This window comes from Artibeus jamaicensis, unplaced genomic scaffold, assembly GCF_021234435.1.
Source record: "Artibeus jamaicensis isolate MK-2021 breed Jamaican fruit bat unplaced genomic scaffold, CSHL_Jam_final scaffold_754, whole genome shotgun sequence".
NCBI classification, from domain to species: domain Eukaryota; kingdom Metazoa; phylum Chordata; class Mammalia; order Chiroptera; family Phyllostomidae; genus Artibeus; species Artibeus jamaicensis.
The window spans coordinates 4,230,193-4,258,167 of NW_026522054.1; the positions used below are offsets into that span (position 1 = coordinate 4,230,193).

Here is a 27,975-nt window from a genome sequence, read left to right on the forward strand (position 1 = left end):
CCGCGCTGCTGTCCAACCCACGCGGTCACTCAAAGGGAGCGTCTGACTCCATCACGTGTCTCTCAAGGACCAGACCTTCCCGACCGAGATCAGGCAGGACTCTCCTCCCCCGAGGGCAAGGGAAAGCTGGCTACGTGCTAGGGAAGGAGCCATCCTGGGTCTTGAACTGTGGAGGAGGAACTGATTTACATAAATAAGATGACTTTATATATTTATTTCTCAACTTTGAGTACTGTTAGGTTGTGATCAATCTCAAGTCCAGAATTTTACCTGCTGATTGTTACTATGGTAATTGGCCTTGGGCCACAATTTATTTCTGTGAGGACCCTTTGCACTGGTTGTAAACTCCAAATGCTGCAGATTCCAGTAAATACAGCAAAACACCAGAAGGCCCTCCGTGTGCCCAGGGGCTGGGTTCCGAACAAACTCAATCGGGACGTGGTGGCTTTTCCCCAACAAGGGTCTACCTAACGCACACCGCTCCTCCACAGTCGGCAGCCCGGATGTGAGCCGCTGTCTGGGTGAATCAGTTAGAGAAAACTGTAATCTACCACGTTATTTAAAAAAATCCTAAGCAAACCGCATCAAAAACTTTCCCTAACCTGGGTTCTGGCGACAGGACTCTGCTTTGAGGGAACAGATCAACTGCTAGACTCTTCGTGTTTTATTCTAATCTCACGTCAGACCTGAACCAAGTCACCTTTCCACGAAGGTCACACATCCTTCCTTCCCCCTCACATCTCAAAACCAGCGTGCCGCCCCGCAGGGCCGAGGACACCGTGTAAAGGCTTTCCAGAACAGTCAAAGCACAAATAGGTTAAGTGGCTTCATTTTCCTCAGGTCAACGCTTATAACTCAAGGTTTATTTTCCCGATGAACAAGGTGTGCTTAAGTTCATAAAATGAATCAAAAATCAGCTTATGGAAAAGTTAAAAATGTAGTTTACTAAAAGTTATGTATCTTTACAAAGAGAAATAGCACTAACAATCCAACCTAGAAGTTTAAATAAAAGATGATTTAAAACTAACAATATATATAAAAGCTGAAGTCACTGCCTTGATAATTTATACACTGCATCCAGTATTTGATGTGGGACATTCATTCTTAAGGCAGAAAAAGTGAACTGGACATGGAATGACTTGACTCTCACATCCAACGGTCAAACTGGGAACGGACTCGAGCAGACAAGATTCCTCGCTAATGAGGACTTATCTGTGGTGACGATTCCACTCTTAGAGTTATCTTATGTAAGAGACATACATGTGAGAACAGAAAAGGATGAATTTTAGGACAGAAACGTGATTTTTACACAAGAGGTCAATGAGACTAGCCTTTCTATTACGAGGCAAAACCACTCTCGTAACAGACTAACAGACTCCATGTGCTATTTCTGGTGTGGTACGTAAAGTGTTTAAAATATCAAACAATTGCCTTTTGGGAGTGTGTTACTTTAGACTAGTTCCCAAGGTCTAGTGTGAAAGGCAGCCTGAATAGTCAGAAGCAGGTGAGTATCAACTCAGCCCGCTACTCAGAAGGCTGCCATCTAGAATGTTCCTGCCCATCAACCAAATCCTGTGCAGGGATCGTGTTGGTATGTATTGAGATAAAAACGAAGCCCCCCCCCCAACACATGTGCAAAACCCCTCGTCAGTTACTAGCAAGAATATCTTCAACAAAAAACATCTTCCTTACAGAATCAGAGGCATCCAAGCCAGACGGACACAAGAACGTACACGGCCCCCCCGCCGACGTGGACGGTGTTGGGAACAGCGGCAGCCGTCGGGCGGGGACCTCGGGATGTGCTGCGCGGAGTGGGAGGGAGTGGGGTGCTAAGAGGGACCGGGCCGAGTGTGGCCACCGGTCAGCAGACGAGGTCCCGGGCCCTCCGCCGGGAGTGTGCTCCTCGCCTCTCTGCATCCAGATACCAAAACCGTAACAAAAACAAACACAAACTAAAGGACAATTCTCAAGCAGGTGAGGATGAACAACCACCACCTAAGTACTTTTTTGTGTGCCTATTATTTATGCCGTAACTCTGGCAACTGTCAGAAGTGTACAAAGATTACCTGCCTAATGTCCGAAGACATGAAGATTCTCTTCGTTCACGGCGGCAGGAGTCCATGCGAGATTTGTAAACAGCGATACAAAATACTGTAAACGTAACGTAGCAGAGCTTGTATAAAACAGAAGGAGTAAATCCAAATGTACAAGTGGGTTAAAAAAACCAGAGGGCAGCTTCGTACAAAGTCCTCCCTCCTGCGCCGAGTGATCTGATTACAAATATAATCCTGAGCTGAAAAACTGGGATTTGAGGGGACAGCCATCCTCACGTACAAAACATCCAGAGGACGCTTACTCTTTTACTTTCCACTAGTGATATTCAACGGCCAGAAACAGTTCCGAATATGCGACTTTGAAGGCAGTCAGAGTTTGGTGTGGCGCCCGGGCCTGGGGCCTGCTGCGGCGCTGGCCACGGCCGCCGAGGCCACGGCGTCCTCCGCCTCCTCCAGCTCCTCCTGCAGCTCCTGGCTCACACTGGACTGCAGCGCCGCGGGAGTGAGCCACTCCTTCGGGAGGCAGCTCTGCAGGAAGGGGATACAGGAGCTGAAGTAGGCAAGCCGATTGATCCAGCGAGGAATCTCCTTCCCACAGAGAATCTGGAGGAGGAAAGTGTTCTATTAGGGAGGTAGTTAAGGGGATCGGTCCACTGCCGGGGGAGGGGAGCGGGTGGATGTTCAGAAAAGCCACTGCACACCAGCCTCTGGGGATGTGACTTCAGGCCTCTGCCATTGAGCAGCCCCCTAACTTGGTAGCCTGGGGTCCCTACTGTCAGCTCCATCCCTTCCTTTCTGAAGACCCTTGTCAGGTCACTTACTTTTCACATCTATAAAACTGAGCTAGTTTCACTCGGAGCCTTCCTTCCTTTGGTCCTTGCAACCGCTTTCAGACAAGTGTGGAAGTACTCTGCACACCAGAGCAGAAGACTCTTGCAAACACAGGTGGTGTTGGAGTAAGGGGAGCTCCAGGCCGTAGGAGCAGTCAGTCTGGGGTGCTTTCGTGTCTGCGATTCCTCTTTTTTCATGGACTCTTTCTACCTCCCTCCAGTCTCCACCGCCCCGTTTTTTCCAGGTGCTCATTCTACCCCGTCGCGTCTGTCCTTGGCCCAGGTATCCCAAGCTTTCACTGGTCTGGATAGAAGCATCTGCCCAGATGAGACCTGACTGGCTCTGGGACCCTGGGGAAGCCTCTACTAGGGACAACAGACACAGAAATGAGGGTCAGGAGGGATCCCCTGGCTGACCTCTCCTCCCACCTCCTCCCACTTCGGTCAGTAAGAACTGGGTCCTTTACAAGATGGCTTCATTGTCGTTACCCTCTTTCCTTCTGTAGACCGCTCTGGGCTTAACTGAGCTCGTGTTCCACTGTCCCTCTGGCATTTGTGCCTCTGATCTGTCAACGATTATGACCGTGGGATGGAGAAGTACCATCTTCTTTGCTGATGACTTAGGAAAGAGGTTCCAAAGTATCTTATGTCCCCCAACTAGCTAATATGTAAATAAGCTGACCCAGGTAATGAAGCAACAGGGTTAACTTTTCTCCGGAAAGGCTTATTTAGCCTTGTGCCCTAATGGTTACTGACCTTATGTGATACCCTCCCCATCAGTCTACTCAACACACAGACAAGCATTACATTACCCTTCACACCCAAGACATGTTAAGGGATATTTGCCTGGAAGAAGGCAAACCACAGAAGTGTGACTAGGAACATCAGGTTTCCGGAGCAGGTCCCTCCCCTCTACTTCCTGAGCCCTCATCTGATTTGGTAATCTGCCTTCCTGCATTTCTCCGTGTGCGTCCTGGAAGTGGCCTCCGCCTCTATCCCCGGGCAGCGACTCGGTCAGCCTGCAACACTCATCCTGAACGACGGGCCGCCTGTCTCTGCGCTCCTTACAAATGTGAGCTCTGAACTGCCTTCCTTCTCTGGAAGTTGCCCAGGCCCCGGCAACCCTCCCAATCTCAGCGCATCCCCAGACTGGTGCCGCTTCTCCACCTTTCCTGTCGGGGGAGGCACCCGGGGACCGAGGTGCCCTGAGTGCCTGACTCAGTGCGTCGCAGTGGGGCACAGGCGATGTGCACACACCTCACCGAGTCCTACGTGGTGCTGGTGGTCCTCAAAACATACTTTCTGAGAAGCCCAGCAAAGGTCTGCCCCAGACCTGTTCGAGAGCTGTGCCGGGGATGCCACGAGGAGGTGCAAAGGGCGGGGGGCCCAGCTCCCTGAGGCGGCAGGTCACTGAGGCAGCGCTTACGCCCGCCCGCCTTTCCCCAGTCCCTGCTGCTGCGCAGCCCCCGCTGCTCGGACGCAGGAAGCCGGGACCCTGTTTCAACCCCATTTACCTCTCTAGACCTTACTTGATCATCTTTTGCTCTCTCCCTTTCATTTTCTTTTCCAGGGTCCTGTAATTCTGATCTAGTTTTTGGTCTCCTGCTTGGCATTCAAGAATTGGGAAGGCAAGTTAAGTGCCTGTGTGATAAGCCGGCAGAATTGAATTTCGAGACAGGAGAAATTAATTACTTATTCATGAGCAAGAGCCTGGAAAAAATTTCAAGTTGGCAACTAAAATTTGGGGTATGAGAAATACGAGTGGCCAGAAAGCAGAAGTCTCTCAGGCATTAACTTCTTTAAAGCGAACGTTTCAGGTGTAACAGTGAGTGAGAGAAGAGACGGCTTCTGTACTCCCTCCCCACCCACAGTGGAGGCGTGGCTATCATCATGGTGTAAAGCTGTGCCCACTCCAACGCCACCAACTTTAGAAAGGTCACTCATGCAAGAGAAAGAAATGTAACTCCGTATTTTGTACAACACAAAGGTCCAGGAAGAAAGGAACCAACGAAATGCAGCAGGTTGGTAAGTATACTGATAAATATTATTTACTTGAACTTTTAGGATGAAATTTAATTTACCTCTGATAAAGCTGAAGAAAAGTGGTTGCAGTTTTTGTGCATTAAATGATAGGCATTGCCTTTGTATTCTTTCCCCAGTTCTTCTACAATTTTTTCTATATCGTCTTCTAGGAAGTCGGTGCTCCCTAAAACAACAGCTTCTCTTAAAGAAGAGAAAGAAGAAAACAAACACAGCTGTGTGAGGTCAGGTATTTATAAAACGCACATTTCAGCTTCGCTTATTTGCAGGGATATCATGATTCGAGATGTACCAAAGCAGGGTTACTGCGACGAAACTAAAGGGAAATGAGATACTTTAAAAATGCTAGTTATTTTTAGCTTTATTTTTCTGCAATAAACTTTTAGGCACACCACTTCTCAATAATTCAAATGCAGAACTCATTTTCTTTATGAAACAATAGATTCTTACATTGAAAATGTAACATCACAGTTGTTTTTACAACTACTGTGTAAGCAGTTACACTATTAGAAAACCAGCTCCACGGTGCCAATATTCCTGTTCAGTTACACTTGCCATGGATGGCCGGCCAAGTTCTCTTGGGGGGGAAAAACTAAAAACCAAACCCAAAGCATCTCCCTCACCCAACTACTGCCCTGGAAATGTAATAACAGACATTATTCAGAAGCATCTAGAGTTTTAGTCAGGCCCAGCAGGGCATCCAAGAAAAGCCGAAACTCCTCCGAAAATCCCTGTCTAGCCATCGTGACTACAGGGGGACCTGAGGGGTGGACTCAGGACGGCCTCGGGCAGCGCCTCCCACCTTGCCCATCTCACGGCACACAGAGACCATTCGGTGAAACTCTGCGGCACACCAAAAATGTGCTTTTGCAGCTCTGATGGCCATTGTGGGTTGGCTGTTATGGTTTTTTCCTTTGACAATCTAAGGGGAAGAGGTCAGTGCCCCTGATGCAACAGTCAAGCACCCGTCATAAAAACTGGCAGCAAAAATTGCTGGGCTAAGGGAACCATGGACATAGGAGTGATAAACATGTGTGGCCCTAAACTGCATTTCAAGGCTATGACCTCCTTTCACTACTTTTCACTATTTTTTGGCAAATTAACTATTATAAGCCCAGAAGTTTAGTTGAAGCTCCTTGAAACAAAGGTTCTAAACATTAAATACAAATCTTCATTAAGGAATGGAAATTTGTTCATTAGCATTCAGATTTTTAGTGCTGATACTCCTAAGGTTACAGAATACACTCATATCCACACATTTTAGGTTTATCAATACATGTAATACAGGTGCCTTCACAATAGATTCTTGGCTAATCAACTGTTTAACTGAAATTTATCAAGTGTCCCTTTCATGGGGAAAGTGAAGACGTTTTTAATAATGCTATTAGTACGTTGCAATAAAACCTTCCTCCACCCCCTCCCCCAAATGGGAGGCTCAGGGTAGCAATAATCAGAGAGGAACGTTGTCTAACGCAGAACCCGAGTTATACCGAGGCAGAAACATTTCTGAAGTACACGGAATACCTTACATGGGTCTTGAATAGAAGCACTCGGTTATTTCAGGTACTGTTTGGCCAACTCCCATCTTTACACAACAGCTGAGACACATGTGATTGTAGAATAAAACGTCAGCAACTAAAGCAACGTTACAGAGACAGTTTAACTAACTCTAGACTTTTAACTTACAGGATGAACCCTGTATGCCTGAAAACAAGCTGTGGCACCTAAAACAGTAATAAAAATTATCCTCCCTACTTACTTAAATTTAAATGTTTCTCCTAGTTCAGAAGCATTTCCTGGGGAAATTTCAAATATTCCAGAAAAGGGGTAAGGATGGCCACCATAAGCAAATTCTGAAAAGAGAAAACTCATGATTTTTAGTATTACACAAAACTTAACCAGAATGCTGAATTAGCTTTAGTAAATGATGAGGATAATAACGATACCATCTAAATATTTTTCTGTTCATTCATGTTTTCACAAACATCTCATTTAGCCATTACTCATACAGAAGAGGTGATGCCAAAGGCCTGAACCCTCTGACAATGGGAGACATTCCGAGGTAATGCTGACTTTGTTTTCACTGGCGACAGGAGAGTGACCAACACTCAATCGTGAACACAGTCCCTCTGCCTACCTGTCCTGCCAAACTAAGTAGGTGGTCAGTTCAGCACTTGGCTACTTTCTAAATTCAAGTGATCAAATTTCAAACTCGTATTTTACTGGAAAATATGTCTAATAACAATGAATTTTCATAGTTCCTGGGCTGAACGCCTGGTTTTTCTTTGAAACATTAGCAAACCTGAAAAACCAAATTCCAGTCCCCCATTCAAGAAAAAATAAGTGGCCCTGGCCAGGTGGGGAGGTGGTTGGAGTGTTGTACCGATACTCCAAGGTTGAGGGTTCGATTCCCCGGCAGGGAATGTACGAGACTCAACCAATGAATGTATAAGTGAGTGGAACAACAAATCGATGTCTCTCTCTCAGTCCAATAAACAAAAATTACAAAGAAAAACTAACAAATTAGCATGTGCACCTGCTCCCACACACTCTCCACCACGAACCTTTAGCTGGGAGAGAACGCCCTGCTCTACAGGGAATGTCCGCGCAGGCCAGCAGGTGCCAGCTCTCTCGGAACTAAGACTTCTGTCTACGGTTCTGAGACGGGTACCTGGGTATTCCAGTGGCAGATCTGAGTGGGCTTATTCAAATAATTCCAAACAAATGTTTAAATTAATCTCATCACTTAAAATTTACTAAATGTTAAAAGGTCTCAGGACAAAGAATGGGAAAGAACTGATATATACTAAGTTTACTTTTAATTCACACCTTTCAGAAAAAAGTAATGATGTAGGTAACAAAAAGGTGTTTAACATCCGATTTTGAAATATGCATTACAACATTTGTAATGACAGAACCTTACAGAACACCGTAGACCATCAGGCTGGCTACGAAAGCCTGTGTCTGCAGTTTGAGCTTTTCGAGCCCAGCAGGGAAAGTCATAAAGCCGTTCGCTCTTCCATTCAAGGAGCACCGTTCACTGTCGGACGAGTCCGGGGTGGGACAGAAGGGGTTTACAGTGGTGAGTACATGAAAGACGGAGTGTATCCTGTGTCGTTGTTGACTGATTCTTGTATCATTTTCCACACGAACAACTGTAAACCTACTTCTGCCCCACCCTGTGTTCTGCCCGAGCCTGGCCAGGCTCACGTGGACACATTTTGAGCCATGCTTCCAATTAGTCCTCAATCATGTTACGAAAGGCAGATAAGGACCCAGGGACTCGTATGCAGAAGCACTTGGGTTCAACTCCTAGGTCCGTTAATTGTCAGGAATGTGACTTTGAGCAGGTCTGAGCTTTGGCTGCCTCCTCAGGGAAGTGGAGAAATGCTCTCGTCGGCCCCCAGGAGCACAGTCACGTGGTTCAAAACTCGACGGCACTTTAAAACGGTCACACACCGTGCAGATTCGGATGAAAGGGAATGCACACGACTCTGGCAGAAGCCGAGTCCAATGAGGGGCAAACCCCACCCTGTAACCCCGCCGGCAGCAACACTCCGCCACCGAAACTCTGGGCAGGAGCCCCAGGGCGTCGTTGGAAATATTTGGTACACGCAGCCCTTCGAGGAAAAGGGACACTGAACAGCACCTCTTTGGAGTCCGTGTGGAACACACACCACCGTGTGACACGCACCACCACCACGCCTGGAAGCGCCGGACCACGAGCAGGACAGAAAGGGGACGTGACGGCACCGCACCGACACCTTTGTCACCGCTGAAGCTGCTGTGCGGTCTCCAGGGGTAACTAAGTGGCAGTAACGTATTCCACGAGGTCACAAATCCTGCCTACTCGAGGCAGTGAAAGGCATTTATTTCTGCTACAGGGTGAGTTTGTGATTCAAAATAATGTGTTTATAACCCTGATGAAACGGGCAATGCGATCTGTGTGACACACACCATTACTGCTCACAACTCGATCAGGAGTGAATGGTCCTCACCAGGGTGGGGATGAGAACGCAGAGCTGCGGAGAGCGAGGTGCCGCGTGTGCCTGGCTCGCCACTTCACTGTGACACAGGGCAGCAGAGAACAGGGAGGGCTGAGTGCATGACGACCAAGGCCTTCGTTCTCCAGCAAAAGGCTGGATGTGATCAAGGGCAGGACTGGCTCAGCAACGTTTTTGAACGTTTTAACCATCTACTCCAGGTCTGCAAAAACCAGTGACTGAAGTTCCCTCAGGAAATGGGTCTTTCGAGTTTGACACTCTCTCCAACCAATAGGATTGTTTTTAATCGTATCATTTTTCAAACTGCAAGGTTTCTTAGGAACTCCAATACGTATTACAGCAAAACTCTAAGGGCATAACAATCTCAAAAGCAAAATGGTTTTTAAAGTTATAGTATTAGAATAAAAGATACCTAAGTAAACGTACACACATATACTTTGGTACTTTCTGCCCAAATGCATTCAACTTCAGGCATTTTTCTCTGAAAAGGCAGAGCAAGCTCTGGGACTCTGCAACCCTGTAGCGGAAACCCCCTCGGAGAGGGGGCGTGGACTGTGTGTGCACGTACCTCTGCCGTACACTTCAATTCCTGAATGGAAAACTCCAATTCCAATGGGCGAGGTGTACTCGTTCATCCAGTACTACGGGAGAAAGGAAAGAGTCAGCACACCTGTTCGTTTGTGGCTCGCCTCCACGTGGCGAGGAGCTGCTGCTCCCCACACCGGGCCCATTTGGGGGCACTTCCCCTCACATCTCTGAAGCTCCGAGACAGGGACCCACCCCCAAGTGGAACTCCTCCCTGGGTCCAAACGGAGTTCTCCCTGTGCGTACAAGCACGCTATCTAAGGCTTAGAGCACAAATCCCAACAGCTAAACCTGGCCAGGCTGGAAAAAAGTAGATACAAAAGTTCTGTTAGTGACTTAAAAACTTCACCCAACACCTGCATTCATGTACTGTTACAGAAACAAATCCTTGTGTACAATCTAGTATATGATAAAGATGGGGTTTAAAACTAATGGTAAGGGGTAAATTATTAAAATGTTGATGAAATGGATTATGCATAAAAATACATATATCTAAAAACTCTAGTGTCTAAATATAATCACAGAGAAGAAATAAAATAGATTAAAAATGCTTAAGATGGGAAGAGCCAATCTAAGTGAAGCAAAACCTAAAATTTTAGATGAAAGCAACAGATATCAACATAAACATTTACAACTGTTTACTGTGCAAAAGCACACAAATGAGATAAAAATATAAACACGGAGACAAAGCTTGTACCAGGTAGTACAAAGGTCAGTGTAAGAATCAGGTCCCCTCTCCATCTCATTCTGTCTGGTCCCTGCATTCCGACCGCTTGAACTTGGAGGAGGAGCGGGGAGAAGAAGGCAAAGATGGCTTCCACTGGCGAACCGGGTGAAAGTACGCAGACTGTGCTCTTCTCACAGCTGCTTCTTGTGGGTGTGGACATTTTTAAGATAAAAAGGAGGACCAGAGAAAACGATCTGGCCACTGCCTCTTGTCAACAGAAGAGACGCCGCTCCTGGTTTCTTGCTCCCTCCCCCGCCCGTGGTCTGAGGGGGGGAAGCACAAGGTGACCCTGCCAGTCTGCAGACAGTCTGCTGGTCTTTCCCAGGGAGGGGTATTCTTGGCAGCCACCTTCTAGGACTTCAACTGCCTTTTCCATCTGAGAAATCCCATTGCTTACAGTGCTCGCAACCAGTGATTTGGGCTGTGCACTGCTGATTTCCTCAACGACAGCTCGGCAGGAAATTTTCAATTTTTTGTCCTGGATGCTGACAGCTCTGTTTTAGTGACCTTTCTCTTTTTACACGCAAACTTCTCTTTCAAAATACAGAACACTGTCCAAAAAGCTATATATATATATATATACACACACACACACACATACACATATATGAATGATTTATCCACAACATCTACAATAAAACACTGGCTACGTTTTAAACTCTTAGTAGATTGCACATTTATTTCTATTTAATGTCTCACATCACTTAATTTTAACAATTTCTCTTTCAGTTGAGCAGTAAGTAGCCTCCCCAAAGTGCTTTTATAATAAATGTCTATAATGGGAACCTAAATATTTCATTAAAAGATAGTGAGGTTTTCATGAAAAAGAAAACGTACACATGAACAGTGTCTTTGGGCAAAGGGTAAAAAGAAGGTTAGGATGGGAATGCAGGTGGCCCGAGTGGGGATCCTCAACGAAAAATCTTAAAATCTTTCGTTCCCTACACTTTCACCAAGGAAAACCACCTCTTCCACGCTGAGGGGTTTCATGCTCAGAACACCTGCATGTCAGCCGGGTGGGTGCGCACTATGCTGCTTCAGTTGGAAATTCCCCTGCAGTCAAGGTTTTACATTCTGTTACAATGTAGAAGGGTGTGTTTTGACCCATTTTATCAATTGAGAAGTCTGTAAAAAGAGAGAAACTTAAAAACAAGGGAACAGTGTACCACCCCAAATCTGGTCAGCCCTTCGCAGTTCAGAGTAACGAGATCTGACCTACACAAGGTGTCTGAAGAACGGCCAAGGCACAACAACAAAAAATGATGACCTGGCACTTTGCAAGCAGTGGTGGTAGCTCCCCTCTCAAGTGGAAAGTTGGACAACTAGGTCAGGTGTTTCCGCTCAAGGTCACAGGAAGCCCACGAGTTGGGAGGAAAAGGCTTTCTTAACCCAGAGGTGTTTCTCTGGACAGAGCCGAACAGCAGAAGGCTGTTCACTCCTAACACCATTTCTTCCCCGAGGCTCTGTCTCAGCATTAATCAGTGTTGATGTGGCTTACTCACTGGTAGCAATACCAATAAGGGACTCAATAATTTTTTTGCTTTTCTGTTCCTTTGTATTCTTATCCATAAAAAGGCCCCCAAATTTAAGGATACATTTCTTTGAGAGATTAAAGTAACTATTTACTAGTTAGAAATCTGTGAATAAATATTTCTACTTACCTTGCAAAAATAAAAAGAATTATAAGTAGCCCTATGAACACCTGTACACCAACAAATTAGACAAATGAGATGAAATGGACAAATTCATCCAAGGACACAAACTATCACAACTTACTCAAGAAGAAATTTAAAAATCTGAACAGATTTATAATGAATGAGGATGAGAGAAGGAATGAATTAGTAATTTAAAAACCACCCACACAGAAAAAAGGCTATGATCAGATGATTTTGGTGAGTTCTACCAAATATTTAAACAAATTTAAACAATTTAAAATAAATCAATAACAACTCTTCACCAACTGTTCCAGCAGACAGAAGAAAAGGGAACACTTCCCAACTCACTCTGAGGCCAGAATCAACTTGAAACCCAGCGCTCTTTCATGATTAAGAACACTCGGCCATCTAGGAATATAGGAAACTTGCCAACCAGGGGAAGGGCATCTATGAAAAACAGCTAATAGCACATTAATGGTGAAAGATTTGATGCTTTTGCTTTAAAAGCAGGAAAAAAGTAAGGATGTCTGTCCTTGCCACTTCTATGAAACACTGTACTGGGGTTCTAGCCAATGCAATTAGAGGGAAAAAAAATCAATAAATAAAATAAGGTACATCTAGACTGGAAAAGAAGAAGTAAAATTATCTCTATTTGCAGATGACATGGTTTTGCATATAGAAAATCACAAAGATTCACTAAAAAAACTTATTAAAACTAGTTAACAGACTTCCGCCAAGATGGAGGCACAGGTGGAGACGCCGTGCTTCCTCACACAACCAAGTTTAGAAACAACTAAATATCAGCAACAGAAAACACAGCCAGAACACAGAAAACTGAACTTTTAGGAAGTCTGATAACAACAAATTCTTCGGCCTGACCGGTAAGAGGGGCAAAACCAGCAGCTGGCGGAGTGGGGTTGCACAGAAAAACTCAGTCAGACAGACTCAGGCGTGCGGAATTCAGGTGCAGGGTTGGACCTGGTGGGCAACTCAGCAAGCGACCGCGGGGAAACAGCGAGGGAGCAGGGCTGCGGGTTGACTGTGGTCGCGCATTCGTATGTGGATGGACAGGCGAGGGAGTAGGCGACTGGACGAGAGCCAGCACGCCCCAGTGGCCAGCGGCAGCTGAGGGTGCCGCCATTTCCCCACTCTGACCACGCCCCCACATACAGCGTCACAACCCAGCAACCTGGGAGTCCAAGGCTCCGCTCCTCACACTTAAAGGGCCAGAACAGACCAAAAATGGCTCAAGAAGATCTCAAAGCCCCAGAGCCTATAAATCTAAGCGATGAAGAAATAGCAAAACTCTCAGATGCACAGTTTAAAACACTGGTCATCAGGATCCTCACAGAACTGGTTGATTACAGCCACAAATTAGAGAAACATATGAAGGCAAAACTAATTGAAATGAATGGAATTGCACAGGACACCAATAGCAATGAAAAGGAAACTGGGACTCAAATCAATGGAGTGGACTAGAAGAAAGCAAATAATGGCCAAACAAAAAAGAGTCAAGGAGCAAGAATTCAAAGAAATGAGGAGAGACTTAGGAACCTCCAGGATATCTTTAAACACTCCAACATCCGAATTATAGGGGTACCAGAAGGGGGAAAGGAACAGCCACCAGTGGAAAACTTATTTGAACAAATAATAAAGGAGAATTTCCCCAATCTGGCAAAGGAAATAAACTTCCAGGAAATCCAGGAAGCTCAGAGAGTCCCAAAGAAGTTGGACCCAAGAAGAAACACACCAAGGCACATCATCATTACATTAGCCAAGATTAAAATGAAGGAGAGAATCCTAGAAGCAGCAAGAGCTAAGGGGACAGTCACCTACAAAGGAGTCCCCATCAGACTGTCAGCGGATTTCTCAAAAGAGATCTTACGGCAAGAAGGGGCTGGAAAGAAGTATTCCAAGTCATGAAATCCAAAGACCTACAACCAAGATTGCTCTATCCAGCAAAACTTTCATTTAGAGTGGAAGGACAGATAAAGTGCTTCTCAGATCAAATTCAAGGAGTTCATCATCACCAAGCCCTTATTATATGAAATGTTAAAGGGACTTATCTAAGAAAAAGAAGTTAAAGAAACATGAACAGTGAAAGGACAGCAAACTCACAGTTATTAACAACCACACCTAAAACAAAAGCAAACTAAGAGGACAGCTAGATCAGGAGTAGAACCATAGAAATGAAGATCACATGGAGGGTTAGCAACAGGGGAGTGGGAGGAGGAGAAGGGGGGAGAAGGTACAGAAAATAAGTAGCACAGACAGTAGATAGAAAATAGATGGGGGGGGCAAGAATAGTATGGGAAATAGAGAATCTAAAGAACTTGAGACACGTGGTCATAAACTAAAGGGGGGTAATGGTGGGGATGGGGGGTAGGGTGGAGGGGAATGAAGGGGGGGAATAGAACAACTGTAATGGCATAATCAATAAAAAAAATTAAAAAAAGCAAAAAAAAAAAAACCTAGTTAACAAATTCAGCCAGGTTACATGGTACAACATTAATATACAAACATTAACTATATTATTTTTTTTTATTTATTCAGAGAGAGGAAGGGAGGGAGAAAGAGGGAAACATCAATGTGTGATTGCCTCTTGAGCGCCCCCTACTGGGGATCTGGCTCGCAACCCAGGCATGTGCCCTGATCTGGGAACTGACCAATGGTCCTTTGGTTTGCAGACTGGCACTCAATCCACTGAGCCACACTAGCCAGGGCATATATTTCTAAATACTACCAATGAACAACATAAAAATGAAATTAAGAAAACAATCCCATTTACAGTTTCATCAAAAAATATTTATAGAATAAACAACACAACAACCACATAACTTTGTATCTGAAAACTATAAAACATTACTGAAATAAATTAAAGACCTAAACTAAAGGAAGCACCTTTCCTGCTCACAGAAAACACTTAATGTTGTTAGGACGACAATACTCAGAGTGGCCTGCAGAGTCACTAGAAGCTTCGTCAAAATCCCGGCTGCCTTCTCTGCAAAAACTGACAGGTCAATGCTAGAAATTCGAAAGACCTGTAACCGCCAAATAATCTTGACAAAAACTGGAAGAGCCACACTTCCTGATTTCAAAACTCAGAACAGAGCTACGGCAATCAGGACTGTGCAGCTGGCACACAGACACACAGATGAACAGAACAGAACTCGCTTCAGAAACAAACCCTTATATACTTACGGTCAGTCGCTCTTTGACAAGGGTGCCCACATGGTTTGGTGGAGGAAAGAAATAGTGTTTTTAAGAAACAGATCTGAGACAGCTGGATGTCCATCCATGCACATGAATGAAGTGGGACTCCTACTTCACACCATATATAAAGATTAACTCAAAACAGGTCAAAGCCTACAACATGTGAGATCTAAAACTATAAAACCCTTTGAAGAAAACAAAAGGGTATGTATCTTCACAATCTTATATTAGGCAAAGGCTTCTTAGTTGTGACGGCAAAAACACAAGGAACAGAAGAAAAAGTAAAAAAATAAAACGTCTTGTGCTTCAAAGGACATCATAAAGAAAGTGTCCTTTCCTAATAATACAAAAGAAAAAGACGGTCCAATTAGTTCTTGAACTGTAATTCCCCAATTAAAAATCTTTAAATAGGTTACTTCTTAAATTACAGACTACATTCTTAATTCCAGACAGCTGCTTTCAAAAACATGTAGAAAACAGGCTAAAAATGACACATCAAGAACAGAAAAAACCCCAAACCACAGCTCTTAACACGTGTGTTCTGGTCCGCCACCTCTTACACATGAGAACAGCAGCACATCACTGATGGAATTTTTAGAATTTACATTATGAAGTGAAGCAGGTGTTTTCTTTAGTGTGATTTCTTCTCCTCCCCTAATGGATGCCTTCTGTGAGAGCTGGTCAGAGAGATGCCCGCCCGGCGTTTCTGCCTCTGTTCGGGCTTCCTCGCTCTATAATTAGCGAACACGCCTGGAAGCTCAATCTTTAACAACTGGGCAGGCTGCCTGCAGAAGACAGGCGTTAATTCAAGGTCAGCGTGCCCTATCCAGTCCTGCCTCCGAGCCCTGCCAAGGCTATTCAGGCAATATGGACGATGCCTATTTTAAGCAGGGATTTAATGAGATACCTGTAAACAAAGCAAAACAGAAGAAGTATACGAGGACTAGGCCTTTCACTGAATGATTTTGGGTGTGAAACTCTCCTATAATGATTTGCTGTTGCTATTCATGCTGAAGTAATTGCTACCCTCTCAAAGTTTAAGATTTTAGAGTTTAGAAATTAACAGCACTCCTCAGCGCTTCTCTGTCCTGGTTTCCATCCCTTGTCGTTTACTTAAACAAACTACTACTGTCGAAACCTTGCGCACGGCATCTCTGGAGATCAAAATCTCTGTACGAGGCTGAACAGAGCTTCTCAGACTCGCTGTGTGGAAATCCATGCTTTTGTAGAGGGCCCTAAAACACTGACAGTTTCTAACAGAAAACACTGCATAAATCTGCAACGTGAAACTACAGCCAAGAACACACAGCCGTGAAAAACAAACAAGGCGAGCTGCGACATTACATATGACTGGATGCTAGCAAGATTTCTGCTAACTTTTGTTGGGTATGTCTTCATTGGTTTTCTTGTCTAAATAGTAGCAGATGCCAAAAGTTTGAAATTACATAGCTGGAAAATATGGACGATCCAGGACAAGTTTACCCGAAAGCTTGGCTTCTGATTTGACCTGGGAACCGAGCACTTGCATTCCTAGAGCTTGGGTGAAATGCAAGGGTACAGCTGGTACTCCGGAGACAAGTTTGAGGACGACCGTCACTCCAGGAGAGAACCGCAGAGGCTGTGATGCAGAGCTCCACGCAGTGGCCCTGGGGCCCGCCTCCGAGGCTCTCTCACACCAGGGCCACGCTGCCTGCGGGGTGGCTCAGACGCTGGGGCAGATCCACTGAACGAGGGTCTGCATTCGAGGCCACCCAGTGCTGACAACTAGCTAACCTCGCAGGGGCTCTGTGAGGATCAGATGTCTTCATCTGAGTTAGTTTGCAGTTCTAATCACCTTCCTAACACACCAAGGAAAACCAGTACGCCAGCCAACTGGCTGTGCTGCTACCACAAAATAGCATCCCTCAGACCACGAAACAGCAGCAGGGTCACCACAACATCTGCACGTCCACCGCCCACCAGTCGTCATGCGGAGGGTCATTGGTCAGCTCAGTGTTGGGCTGGCTGACCAATGGGTCAGTCGGGAAGCCCCCTTGTTCCTCTCGGCCAGTGCAGGCCCCAAGGACACTGCTTCTACGTTTGAATGTGCTTCAGAGATTATTGCTTGGACCAGAAAAGGTTGATCCAAACATTACAAGCTGACGCACTTGAACTGGAATGGAAAAGACACTGAACTCAGTGTCAGGAATCTGAGGTTCTTTGCTTTATTTTTTCATAACTATATGAAACCTTTTTAAGGCACCCAATCTGTCTCAAAAGTATGATTGCAATTCAGAACATCTTGGTTCAAATTCTGGCTTCACTATTTATTAGCCGTGTGACCCGGGGAAACACAGTTCTCCTCTCTGTGTTTTTGGAATACTACCTACCGTAGAGAGCTGTTGTGTAGGCTGAATGATCGGATGACGGATGCAGTATTGAGAGTGCCTGGCCCACAGTAAACATTGTTAGCAGTAGCAAACACATGTATTTACTGACAATATAACCCTTCCCTAATATTTTTGTTCTAGCAGATCAGTTCTGGCCATTAATTCCCCAAATTTTCAAGAATCTTCAGGAGTGGGTGTCAAATAACCCAGAGCAGTGACTCACTAAACTGAAGCAAGCCCTGGCTTGTGTGACTCAGTGGATTGGTTACCAGCCTGCAAATCGAAAGGTCTCTGGTTCGATTCCCAGTCAGGACAAATGCCTGGGTTGCAGGTTCCGTACCCAGTTGGGGCATGTCAATGTACCTCTTGCACATTGCTGTTTCTCTCTTCTCCCTCCCTTCCCTTCTAAAAGTAAATAAAATCTTTTTTTAAATCTTAAAAAACAAACAAACAAATAAACCAACTAGCAAACACTGGCAGAGCTGACTCCACTCTAAGACTCCCATAAGCAATTCTTCATGTCCTTGAGAAGTGCAGACCTGAGCGAAGGTCTCTGTAGGAAAGGCCGTGGCTTTACGAGAGCGGTATTCGTTCACCAGGACACGCGCAGAGAGCTGGGGAAGCCCATCTCACTCTGGTGCCGGACCTCTGGCCTCACCCTTCCTAAGACCATGGAGACGTAACTATACAGAAGAGGGTCAAGGAAGGGCCACTATCGTGCACGCCACCTGCTCTGGCACCAACCAGTGCCACTGGGTTAGGAAGCTTTTCAGAGCGTTCTACAGTGTTAATATAATACAAGACGAGAGAAAACAAGTCACAGGAAGAAACCACCATCTTACAATGAGTGGGAAGGCAATACATACATCAGTACAATTACTTTTGAGCCCAATTTTGCTTCAATGCAAAAAAAATGCCCTAAATATGTCTATTTATTAATTTAAAGCACTGTTCATAGAAGAGAATGGACTGTGCTACACTGTAGTCATATAACTACTAAAATGTTAAACATTCTTCTGACAGAGAACCTTCATTAAACTTTATTTAATGAAGTCTGTGATTTGCCTTATTGATTTAATAAAATTTGATGCTTCCTGTTTGCCAACAAGAAAACGATAAATGTTATCTCCCGAGTCTGGAACTTAAAACACTAATACAACCACTTGGGGCCTGGGCTGGATTCCTTCGAGGGTAATGTTAAACAATGTGAGTGTGAAGTATGGCTGTTTCCCCTAAAGAACTACAACCAGTACTGGTTCATGGGGATGAAAGCAAGTGTTTACTTAATTCCCTCCCATAAAAAGGTGCTTGGAACAGAGAAGGCGTCTCGATTACTGAATTAAAAATCCAAAATGAACTATAACTGGTGGCGACGGTAGATAATTACTCCAGTGCCATCTCACACAACACCGTCTTTGATGTTCACACTGCTACACCGCCCTGTGAGGTCCTCCCAGTGCCACCGGGCTAAGTCCCAGATACCTCTACGGCAAATGCTGTTTAATGGAGCCTCGCATTAACATGCTTTGGGGGGGCTAGTGATAAAGCCCAGTCACAAAGCCCTCCCTGAGTGGACTGAGATGTCCCAGTCTCCTCTAGATGAAAGCAAGAACACCCAGGGTTGTCTGTTACCTTACTTTACACTGTAAGAATAGATTCTATTCTGCTGTTATTACTTCTAAGGAAATGTTCAGTTTTTTCACTAGAGATTATTGTCTAAAACACATCACTCTCTAGATCTTAGAAAAAAATTATATAAAACACTTTCATTACAATGTTATTTATAAGTTGTTGATTATACTTTCAATCTTTGAAAGTAATCTCTCCTGATTACAAAAGATTTGCCAGTAATTTCTTAGTTAATAGCGTTTCAAGTTCTGTAGATGTTCTATAGTTTCTTTTTCTTTCTTTTCAAGACAGTGTAGCCAAACATCCACACAGGCACTAAAGCTGGGGTAGGTGCACTTTCTAGCCCATGGGCAAGTCCCTACTTACATCTGTTTCAGTGCAACTATTTGGCCTGCTCCCTCTTTTCTGCTCAAGTCCCAGTTTGGTGAAAAATGTCAAAGTTAGCCTAAGGCTGGCTGGATTAAGGACTGTAAGTAAGTCTTAAAAGTTCCTAAGCACTGTCCTGAACTCATGAGTGTGAGTGCACAAAACTCTGTACTTACATAATAACCCGAAACCAAGGAAAATGTGGCGCACTGTATCTTTTGTATAAAGCTAAAGCTTCCTCCTCTTTACCGAGCAGGCAAACTAGTTTTCAAAAGCAAATTCCTGGGCTTGCTGAGAAACTTAATTTTCAGGATGCTCAACGAGCTACATGCAGGATGGCTGTGACTTTAAGGTGAACAGTTTTTAACAGTCAAACTGACAGTGAACCAAATGCCCCTTTCCATTTCTAGACGGATCTATTTTATCTAGCCCTCGCTTACCCCCCTAGCGATGACACAGGTGAGGCACAGTGCTGTCGTCAGCCCTTGGTCCCACAACCACTTCTGTGCCGGAAAAATCTCTCCTAGAAGCACTTAACTTTAGTTGTCCATGGCCGGTATCAAATATTTTGGTAAAACCTTGAAACTCCTTCTAAGGCCTGTTTGTCTTTGACCACCCCCTTGGACTGGGCTCTAAACCGTATGAGGCCAAGACGGAGCCTCACTGGCCCCGCACCCTCCCTGGCGCTAGCGGGTCTGCTCTTCCCAGCACTCAAACGCCTGCTGCTGCGGAATGTCACAAGGGTCTGCAATGGTCTTTGCTTTGTTCCTAACTGTGACCTACGGAAAAGAACCTCTCATTCTTTCAGTCATTCCGGCAGCATTTATCGCGCACCCACTACGTGCCGAGCACCAGCAGCATGGACGTGAACTGAAGCTCCTGTCCTCATGGAGCCGGCACTCTGGACGGTGTCTTTTAAACTGCAGACCGCAACCCGCAGGGGGCCCTGGCAGCATTTCAGTGATTTTAAGTGAACTGGCACTATTTTACATGAACAAAACGAAAACATGAACTAATCAGAGGGCATTACACAAAGCACGGACTTTCCTTAGCATCCGGCTCAGTTCTGTGTGTGTAACGGGAGTTTCTGGGCTGGCCCCGGACAAAACAGAAACACTCCTCTGGAAGGGTCTCCTGGGTCTGCTGAAATATCGCTTTTTTAAGTTAAAATATTTTTTCAATTACTGTTTACATCCGATAGCATTTTGTATTAGTTTCAGGTGCACAGCACAGACAATAAATTTCATTTTGCATGTTTACTTACCAGCACAGCTACAGAGCAAGTTCGACAACTGCGGCTCACTGAAGTGCGTGCGCACTCCCGTGTGCCGGGGGCTCTCGGAGGCTGGCGGCGCAGGGTGGTTGATTCACAGCCCTTCTGCACAGGAGCTCATTAGGAATGTAAACACTCACACTTTGGAAGTGTTAAAACGGAAACATGTGCATATATACTGAATGAATAACTCATTTTTGATGCCACTCTAAAATGTACTTTCACTTTTGTTCTTCACAAGGAGAACAGTCCACGTACAATATGTAAATCATTTCAAGGGTGTTCGGGCAAAGGATCTGCCCAATGTCACACAGTGAGTGGCTAAGCTGTCCCCAACGAACAAGACGGCAGAGAAGAAATGGCTGCCTGGGGACATGTGCTGGGGGACCTTCAGCTGAGTCCAACACAATTTTAAGAATTACTTGCTTATTTGTCAGTCTTTTAAAAGTCACATAGTTCGTTTCTGGAAGAAGTTGACTAAATAGACGCGGTCAAGTCTGCGGGCACCGCACGTTACGGTGGAGGTGAGCAGAGTTCATGCTGGAGCAGCCCCCTGGATCTCTGCACTTTGCAGAGACGAGGACCAGGTCTCACCACAGCACATCCACTCGAGACTGGAATGGCAGCAGCGGGGATGGAGATGGCACAGGATGGACGGGGTGGCCTCAGATGAGGACACAGGGGTTCGGTGCAGCCCATGGACGAGGAGGGAGGGCAGACAACGGCAGGACAGTGGTGGCGGGAGAACAGGGACTCTCTTCAGCCCCCCTCCTGCCCATCAGGGGGAATGAGCAGTGAGGTCATCGGCTGAGAGTGAGGCGCGGGCAGAGTGTAAGAGACAACCTGCAGTTGTCTTGCAGAGTGGGGATGTCAGGTGACCAGAGACAGAAGGAGGCATCGGACTTCCGCCAAGATGGAGGCATAGGTGGATGTGCCGTGCCTTCTCACACAACCAAGTTTAGAGACAACTAAATATTAGCAACAGAAAACACAGCCAGAACACGGAAAATTGAACTTTTCGGAAGGCCGTTAACAACAAATTCTTCAGCCTGACTGGTAAGGGGTGAAACCAGCGGCTGGTGAAGTGGCACTGCACAGGAGGTCTCGGTCAGCCGGACTCAGGCACGGAATCCAGACACGCAGAATCCAGGTGCAGGGTTGGACCTAGTGAGCCACCGAGCGAGCCACCAGGCGAGCGACCGCGGGGGAGACAGCGGGGGAGCGGTGCTGCGTGTTGACTGTGGTCGCGCATTTGTGCGCGGGTGGACAGGCGAGGGAATGGGCGGTTGGACCGGGGCTCGGCGGGTCCCCACAGCAGGTGGCAGTGGAGGGCGCCGCCATTTCCCCGCTGTGACCCCACCTCCACATACAGCGTCATAACCCAGCAACTCTGAGTGGCCCGGCCCAGGTGAACCACCTAAGACGCTAATCGTCACCCGCTGTGAGAAACAGCAGAGGGGGCCGCCATTTCCCTGCTCTGACCACGCCCCCACATACAGCGTCACAACCCAGCAACCTGGGAGTCCAAGGCACCGCTTCTCACACTTAAAGGGCCAGAACAGACCAAAAATGTCGCAAGAAGATCTCAAAGCCCCAGAGCCCATAAATCTAAGCAATGAAGAAATAGCCAAACTCTCAGATGCACAGTTCAAAACACTGGTGATCAGGATCCTCACAGAACTGGTTGATTATACCACAAATTAGACAAACATATGAAGGCAAAACTAATTGAAATGAATGGAATTGCACAGGACACCAATAGCAATGAAAAGGAAACTGGGACTCAAATCAATGGAGTGGACCAGAAGAAAGCAAATAATGGCCAAACAGAAAAGAGTGAAGAAGCAAGAATTCAAAGAAATGAGGAGAGTCTTAGGAACCTCCAGGGCATCTTTAAATGCTCCAACATCCGAATTATAGGGGTACCAGAAGGGGGAAAGGCACAGCCACCAGTGGAAAACTTATTTGAACAAATAATAAAGGAGAATTTCCCCAATCTGGCAAAGGAAATAGACTTCCAGGAAATCCAGGAAGCTCAGAGAGTACCAAAGAACTTGGACCCAAGAAGGAACACACCAAGGCACATCATCATTACATTAGCCAAAATTAAAATGAAGGAGAGAATCCTAGAAGCAGCAAGAGATAAGGGGACAGTCACCTACAAAGGATTCCCCATCAGACTGTCAGCAGATTTCTCAAAAGAGACCTTACAGGCAAGAAGGGGCTGGAAAGAGGTATTCCAAGTCATGAAATCCAAAGACCTACAACCAAGATTGCTCTATCCAGCAAAACTTTCATTTAGAATGGAAGGACAGATAAAGTACTTCTCAGATAAGATCAAATTCAAGGAGTTCATCATCACCAAGCCCTTATAATATGAAATGTTAAAGAGACTTATCTAAGAAAAAGAAGAAACATGAACAGTGAAAGGACAACAAACTCACAGTTATTAACAACCACACCTAAAACAAAAGCAAACTAAAAGGACAGCTAGATCAGGAGTGGAAACATAGAAATGAAGATCTCAAGGAGGGTTAGCAACAGGGGAGTGGGAGGAAGAGAAGGGGGGAGAAGGTACAGAAAATAAGTAGCATAGACAGTAGATAGAAAATAGATGGGGGGCAAGAATAGCATGGTAAATATAGAATCTAAAGGAATTGAGACACGTGGTCATAAACTAAAGGGGGGTAATGGTGGGGATGGGGGGTAGGGTGGAGGGGAATGAAGGGGGGAATAAAACAACTGTAACAGCATAATCAATAAAAAATTTAAAAAAAAAAAAAAAAAAAAGGAGGCATCGTCAGAGAGCATTTAGGGTCCTCCTGGGCTTGCAGCCAGGATTTCCGAGTGAGATTAGTCGGTATGGGTGTGTTCTACTCTGGCTGCATTCAGCTCCTGAGGTCTAGAGTGCAGGGCAAGTTCAGTGTTACTAGGGTTCCCAGCCGAGTATGACGGGAATGCTGATGCCCGTGCGCCGCAGGGTCTAGCTCAGATGCGGGAGGAGAGGGGATGGGAGAAACAGCTCACAGGGCTGCGGGAATGGCAGCGTGCAATCTGCAGGGCAGGCGGCAGGCGGCAGACCCAGCAGAGGTGGTGACCCACCCCCTCCCTCTGTAGGCACAATTCCTTCTTCCTCAGGGGACCCCAGTCCTTGCTCTTGGGGTGCTCCACTGACTGGATGAGCCCCACCCACACCATGGAGGGTAACTCGCTTTCCTAAAAGTGTACTGGTTTATTTATTTTTTAAAAATATTTTATTTATTTTTAGAGGGAGGTGAAGGGAGAAGAAAGAGAGGGAGAGAAACATCAATGTGTGGTCCCCTGCCGTGCGCCCCCCACTGGGAAACCTGGCCTGCATCCCAGGCATGTGCCCTGACCAGGAACTGAACCAGCAACCCTTTGGTTCACAAGCCTGCGCTCAATCCACTGCGCCACACCAGCCACGGCAAAGTCTACTGGTTTAAATGTTATCCGAATACTACCTTCACAGCAACATCTGTACTGGTGTTTGACTAAGAACTGTGCTTGGCTCAGTCAAGCTGACACATAAAATGACCTGTCACAGAAATGCTCACAGACCTGGGGGGTTCTTTCCTTCACTGCCCATTCCTGAGCTGCAGAGAGCCAGAGTGGAAGACGGTTTAGAGAAGGGTGCGAGAGTAGGGCGGACGGAGACCGGCAGTCTGGGGTGGGGGCAGCCATCCGAGCGCCAGAGCCCCGCCCCTTACGGCAGGATGCTCAGCGTGCTCTGCAACTCGGCCTCGGTCTCATCATCTTCGACAGGGACACTAACAGCAAGGAGTGGCTTAGCCCCGTGGCTGGCGTAAGGCAGTCACTCAAAACTGTCGCTCTCACTGCTACGGGTCGCAGGCCCGAGCTCGACCCACTGAGCTACACCAGCCAGGGCACCTACTGTTATGGGAAGACGCAGTGTTGTAAATCTATCCATTCTCCCCCAGAATTACTCATAAATTTAATCTTATTACACTTAAAATTGCAGCGAGTTGTTGTTTAGATTTTGTTTGTTGACTTTTAAAGAGAGGGGGAGAGGGGAAGGGAGTCAGAGAGGGAGAGAAACATGTGAGAAATACGCTGATTGACTGCCTCTCACTTGCCCCCTACTGGGGACGTGGCCTGCATCCCAGGCACGTGCCCCGACTGGGAATCGAACCAGTGACCTTTCAATCCGCAGGCCAACACTCAATCCACTGAGCCGTACCAGGCAGGGCTGCAGCGAGGTGTTTTTTGTTTTTTTTTTGTTTTTGTTTTTGACAAATTGATTCTAAATTTTATTTGGAAAACAATGTGAGACAAAATTCTGAAAGAGACTAAGAGGAACGTCCACCACCAGATGTCAAAGTACAAGAGTGCTGCAACTGAACCCCCGACAGAGATGCGGGGAGAAGCGACTAAATAGATGAACAGCAGAGAAAGCCACGCAACAGGCTTGTGCAGGCCTGGCGACGCGTGGGACAGTACAGGGTCCCCGTGACACACGCCTGCAACCAACAGGATCACTGGGTTGCAGCCGTGGGCCACTGGACCAGCAGTGCTGGGCCAAGTGGCTTTGCCCTTGGGAACGCACCTGTGGACTGTCCCTGTGGTTCTGGACTAGGAAAGCCACTCTAGGAACGACAAGAAGCGGAAAGGTCACGAGCAACAACAGTGCTGACTGCACGCAGTTCAGAATTTCTGTGAGGCCAGGACGCCGTGAACATCCCCAACAGCTGAGAGGGGGTTTTAATTTACTTACCGTCATTCCATAATTTATACGCTCGGTCCTGCTTGTCTTCATTTCACACTCCTCCCTCTGCTTTTTCTCTTACACTCTGTGCACTCTGCTGTTTCCCATCTACATCTGACTTTATCCCAGCGATACTTACATTTACTTAAAAAAAAAATGACACATGCACTCCACTATACTTTTCCAGACCCAACAAGAATCAATTTTACCCACCAGCTTATCTCTTACGTAGGGCTGCTGGGTGCTTCTGCCTCCTCCCTCACCCAAGGTTTGCTCAGTACAATCTGAGACAGTTTTTTAAATGCCATGTTCATGCTCTCTGAGGAGTAGTTCTGGATACTGGTACTGTTTTCAACCACATGTACTAGAATTTACATGAAACAAGTACGGATGCCTGAGGCTTTGTCTTTTAAACTGTCACCGCCTCATTCTCTAGCCCGAGTTCTCGGTTCACGCCCCACAGGCCCCCGGTCCTGTCTGCGTCCTTTGGGACGTGAGCGACAAGGTGAGCGGCTCCAGCATCCAGGCAGAAGTGGCCTCCCTTGTAACGCCCTGTAGCGAATGCACTGCTTTGTTGAAGCTCCAGTGTCATGAAAAAGTCTGGAGTCATTTTGGTTTTGTAGCCTTCTAGCAACTTTTCTGCCTGGGTGTATTTGAGGATTTTTCCTTCATGTTTAAAATGTGAAGGCGGAACCCAGGCTTTGGTTGAATGTTGCTAACTGTAAAAAAATTCTGCCTAGCACTCGACCCTCCTGGGTGTTGACACAGACCCTTTCACTGCAGGTCTGAGAGCTTTTCTAGATCTTGATGTTTTCCTTCCGTTTTCAATGTGTTGCTCATAACGCCCACTGCAGTGTAAATTCGGCAGCGGTACTCATGGCCTTTGCGGAATGTTATCCTGACCTCACACTGTTCTGTTCCTTCCTGGGCACTCGCCTCCTCTCAATGAACCTCATTAATCTACTTGGGAATGTAACTCAGAAATCCCCTAAAACTTTCCTGTTCCCGCTGTACAGACTTAAAAAGAGGCACATGACCTGACTGACCCTCCGCACTTGCGAACTCGCTGCCGGAACGTCCCCTCTTGCCTTTCAGGAACGCTGTGTTATGGGCCCGGCCCTGCTCGGTCACCCTGGGGGACACGGTGGTGGAAACTGCACCACACCGCCCGGGCCTGCGCCGTCCTTCCCCTTTCCTGGCTCAGTTTCCCTCTCCAGCCCTACTGGACTCCATGCACCACAGATTTGACCCACTCACTCAGCTTATTCCGGTGACAGACGGCTCAGATGTATGAGCCACCTTTTACACTAACTTAGAGGATTAGTGTGAGTCCAACTGAAAAATAACTTATGGACTACTAGGTACACATCCAAAAGAATGGAAAGCAGGCACTTGAACAGATACTTGCACACTTACGTTCCTAGTAGTTATTATTCACAACAGCCAAAGGGTGGAAGCAGCCCAAACGTACGTAGATAGATAATAATAGCCAGAGAAAATGTGGTATATCCATTCGATGAATAAATATCACTCAGCCTCAAAAAGGAAGGAAACCCTGACACGAGCTACAACGTGGCTGAGCCTTGAGGACGCCGTGCAAAGTGAAATGAGTGACAAAAAGACGAGTGCTGTATGAGTCCACTTACAGGAAGCGGCTAGTGAGGTTCAGAGGCAGGGAGCAAACGGAGGTAAGCGGGTGGAGGGAAAGGGGCAGCCGGGAGCTGCGGGATGGACGAGATCCAATTTGGCGAGATGAAGAAGTTCTGGCGACCGACGGGCGGCACGACAACGGGACTGCCCACTACTGACCTCTGCAGCTAAGGGCGGGCGGGATGGGACAGGTTATGTGTTTTTAAACACAATTTTTTAAAAAAGATTAAAAAATGTGTTTTTTTTGGAGAGCCTTATAAAATATTCATAGAAAAGGAAGTGAGTAATAGTCTAGAAAACTCAGGAATAATAATCGAAGGAAATGGGCCCAGCCACGCGGTAAGGTGTTGTGAAATTTTAACCATTGAAATAGTGGAGTGACGGATGAGCAGATGCAACAAATCTGTATGGGTGAGAATTTGGTATTATGACAAAGATGACGTCACGACTTAGGGAGGAAAGACGTTTACTGCAAATAATGTGGGGTCAATTAATTAATTTGTGACTCAATGTTTGGGACAGGACCATCACAATCATATTCTAATACACATTCTAGATAAACTGAAACAAAATTATTTTCAGGTATCGCATTTCCCTGCATTATTTACTACCTTTTTTACACTTTAAGGGTTTTGGGGGCAGTCTCCCCTTTAAATTCAGTTAACCAACTGGGGCACACTTAAATGATAACAGTGCTCTCTAACTTAAATAACAATTGTGGAGAACCCGACAGCCAACAAAGGCAAAGCACAAGCCCACCGTGTCGTTATAAGAAAAACCCACTTAAGGAAAGAGATCACCTGAAATGGGCTCTTCTTGGTGCTTAAAAGTATTTC

At 46.1% G+C, this 27,975-nt stretch overlaps 1 protein-coding gene across 2 annotated transcripts in view; it reads right to left on the reverse strand.

Moving 5' to 3' along the window:
• Positions 1 to 924: 924 nt before the first annotated feature.
• Positions 925 to 27,975, reverse strand: part of DESI2 (desumoylating isopeptidase 2) — a 33,504-nt gene continuing 6,453 nt past the window's right edge. The window contains exons 2-5 of one of the 2 annotated variants that reach the window (XM_037150899.2): positions 9,497 to 9,569; positions 6,684 to 6,777; positions 4,966 to 5,107; positions 925 to 2,657 (exon numbers count right to left, since the gene is read on the reverse strand). In XM_037150899.2, the coding sequence (XP_037006794.2) occupies positions 2,424 to 2,657; positions 4,966 to 5,107; positions 6,684 to 6,777; positions 9,497 to 9,569 (543 nt within the window). In that variant the 3' untranslated portion in view covers positions 925 to 2,423. The remainder of the gene's footprint in view (positions 2,658 to 4,965; positions 5,108 to 6,683; positions 6,778 to 9,496; positions 9,570 to 27,975) is intronic. The other variant, XM_053659582.1, reaches the window with a different exon arrangement.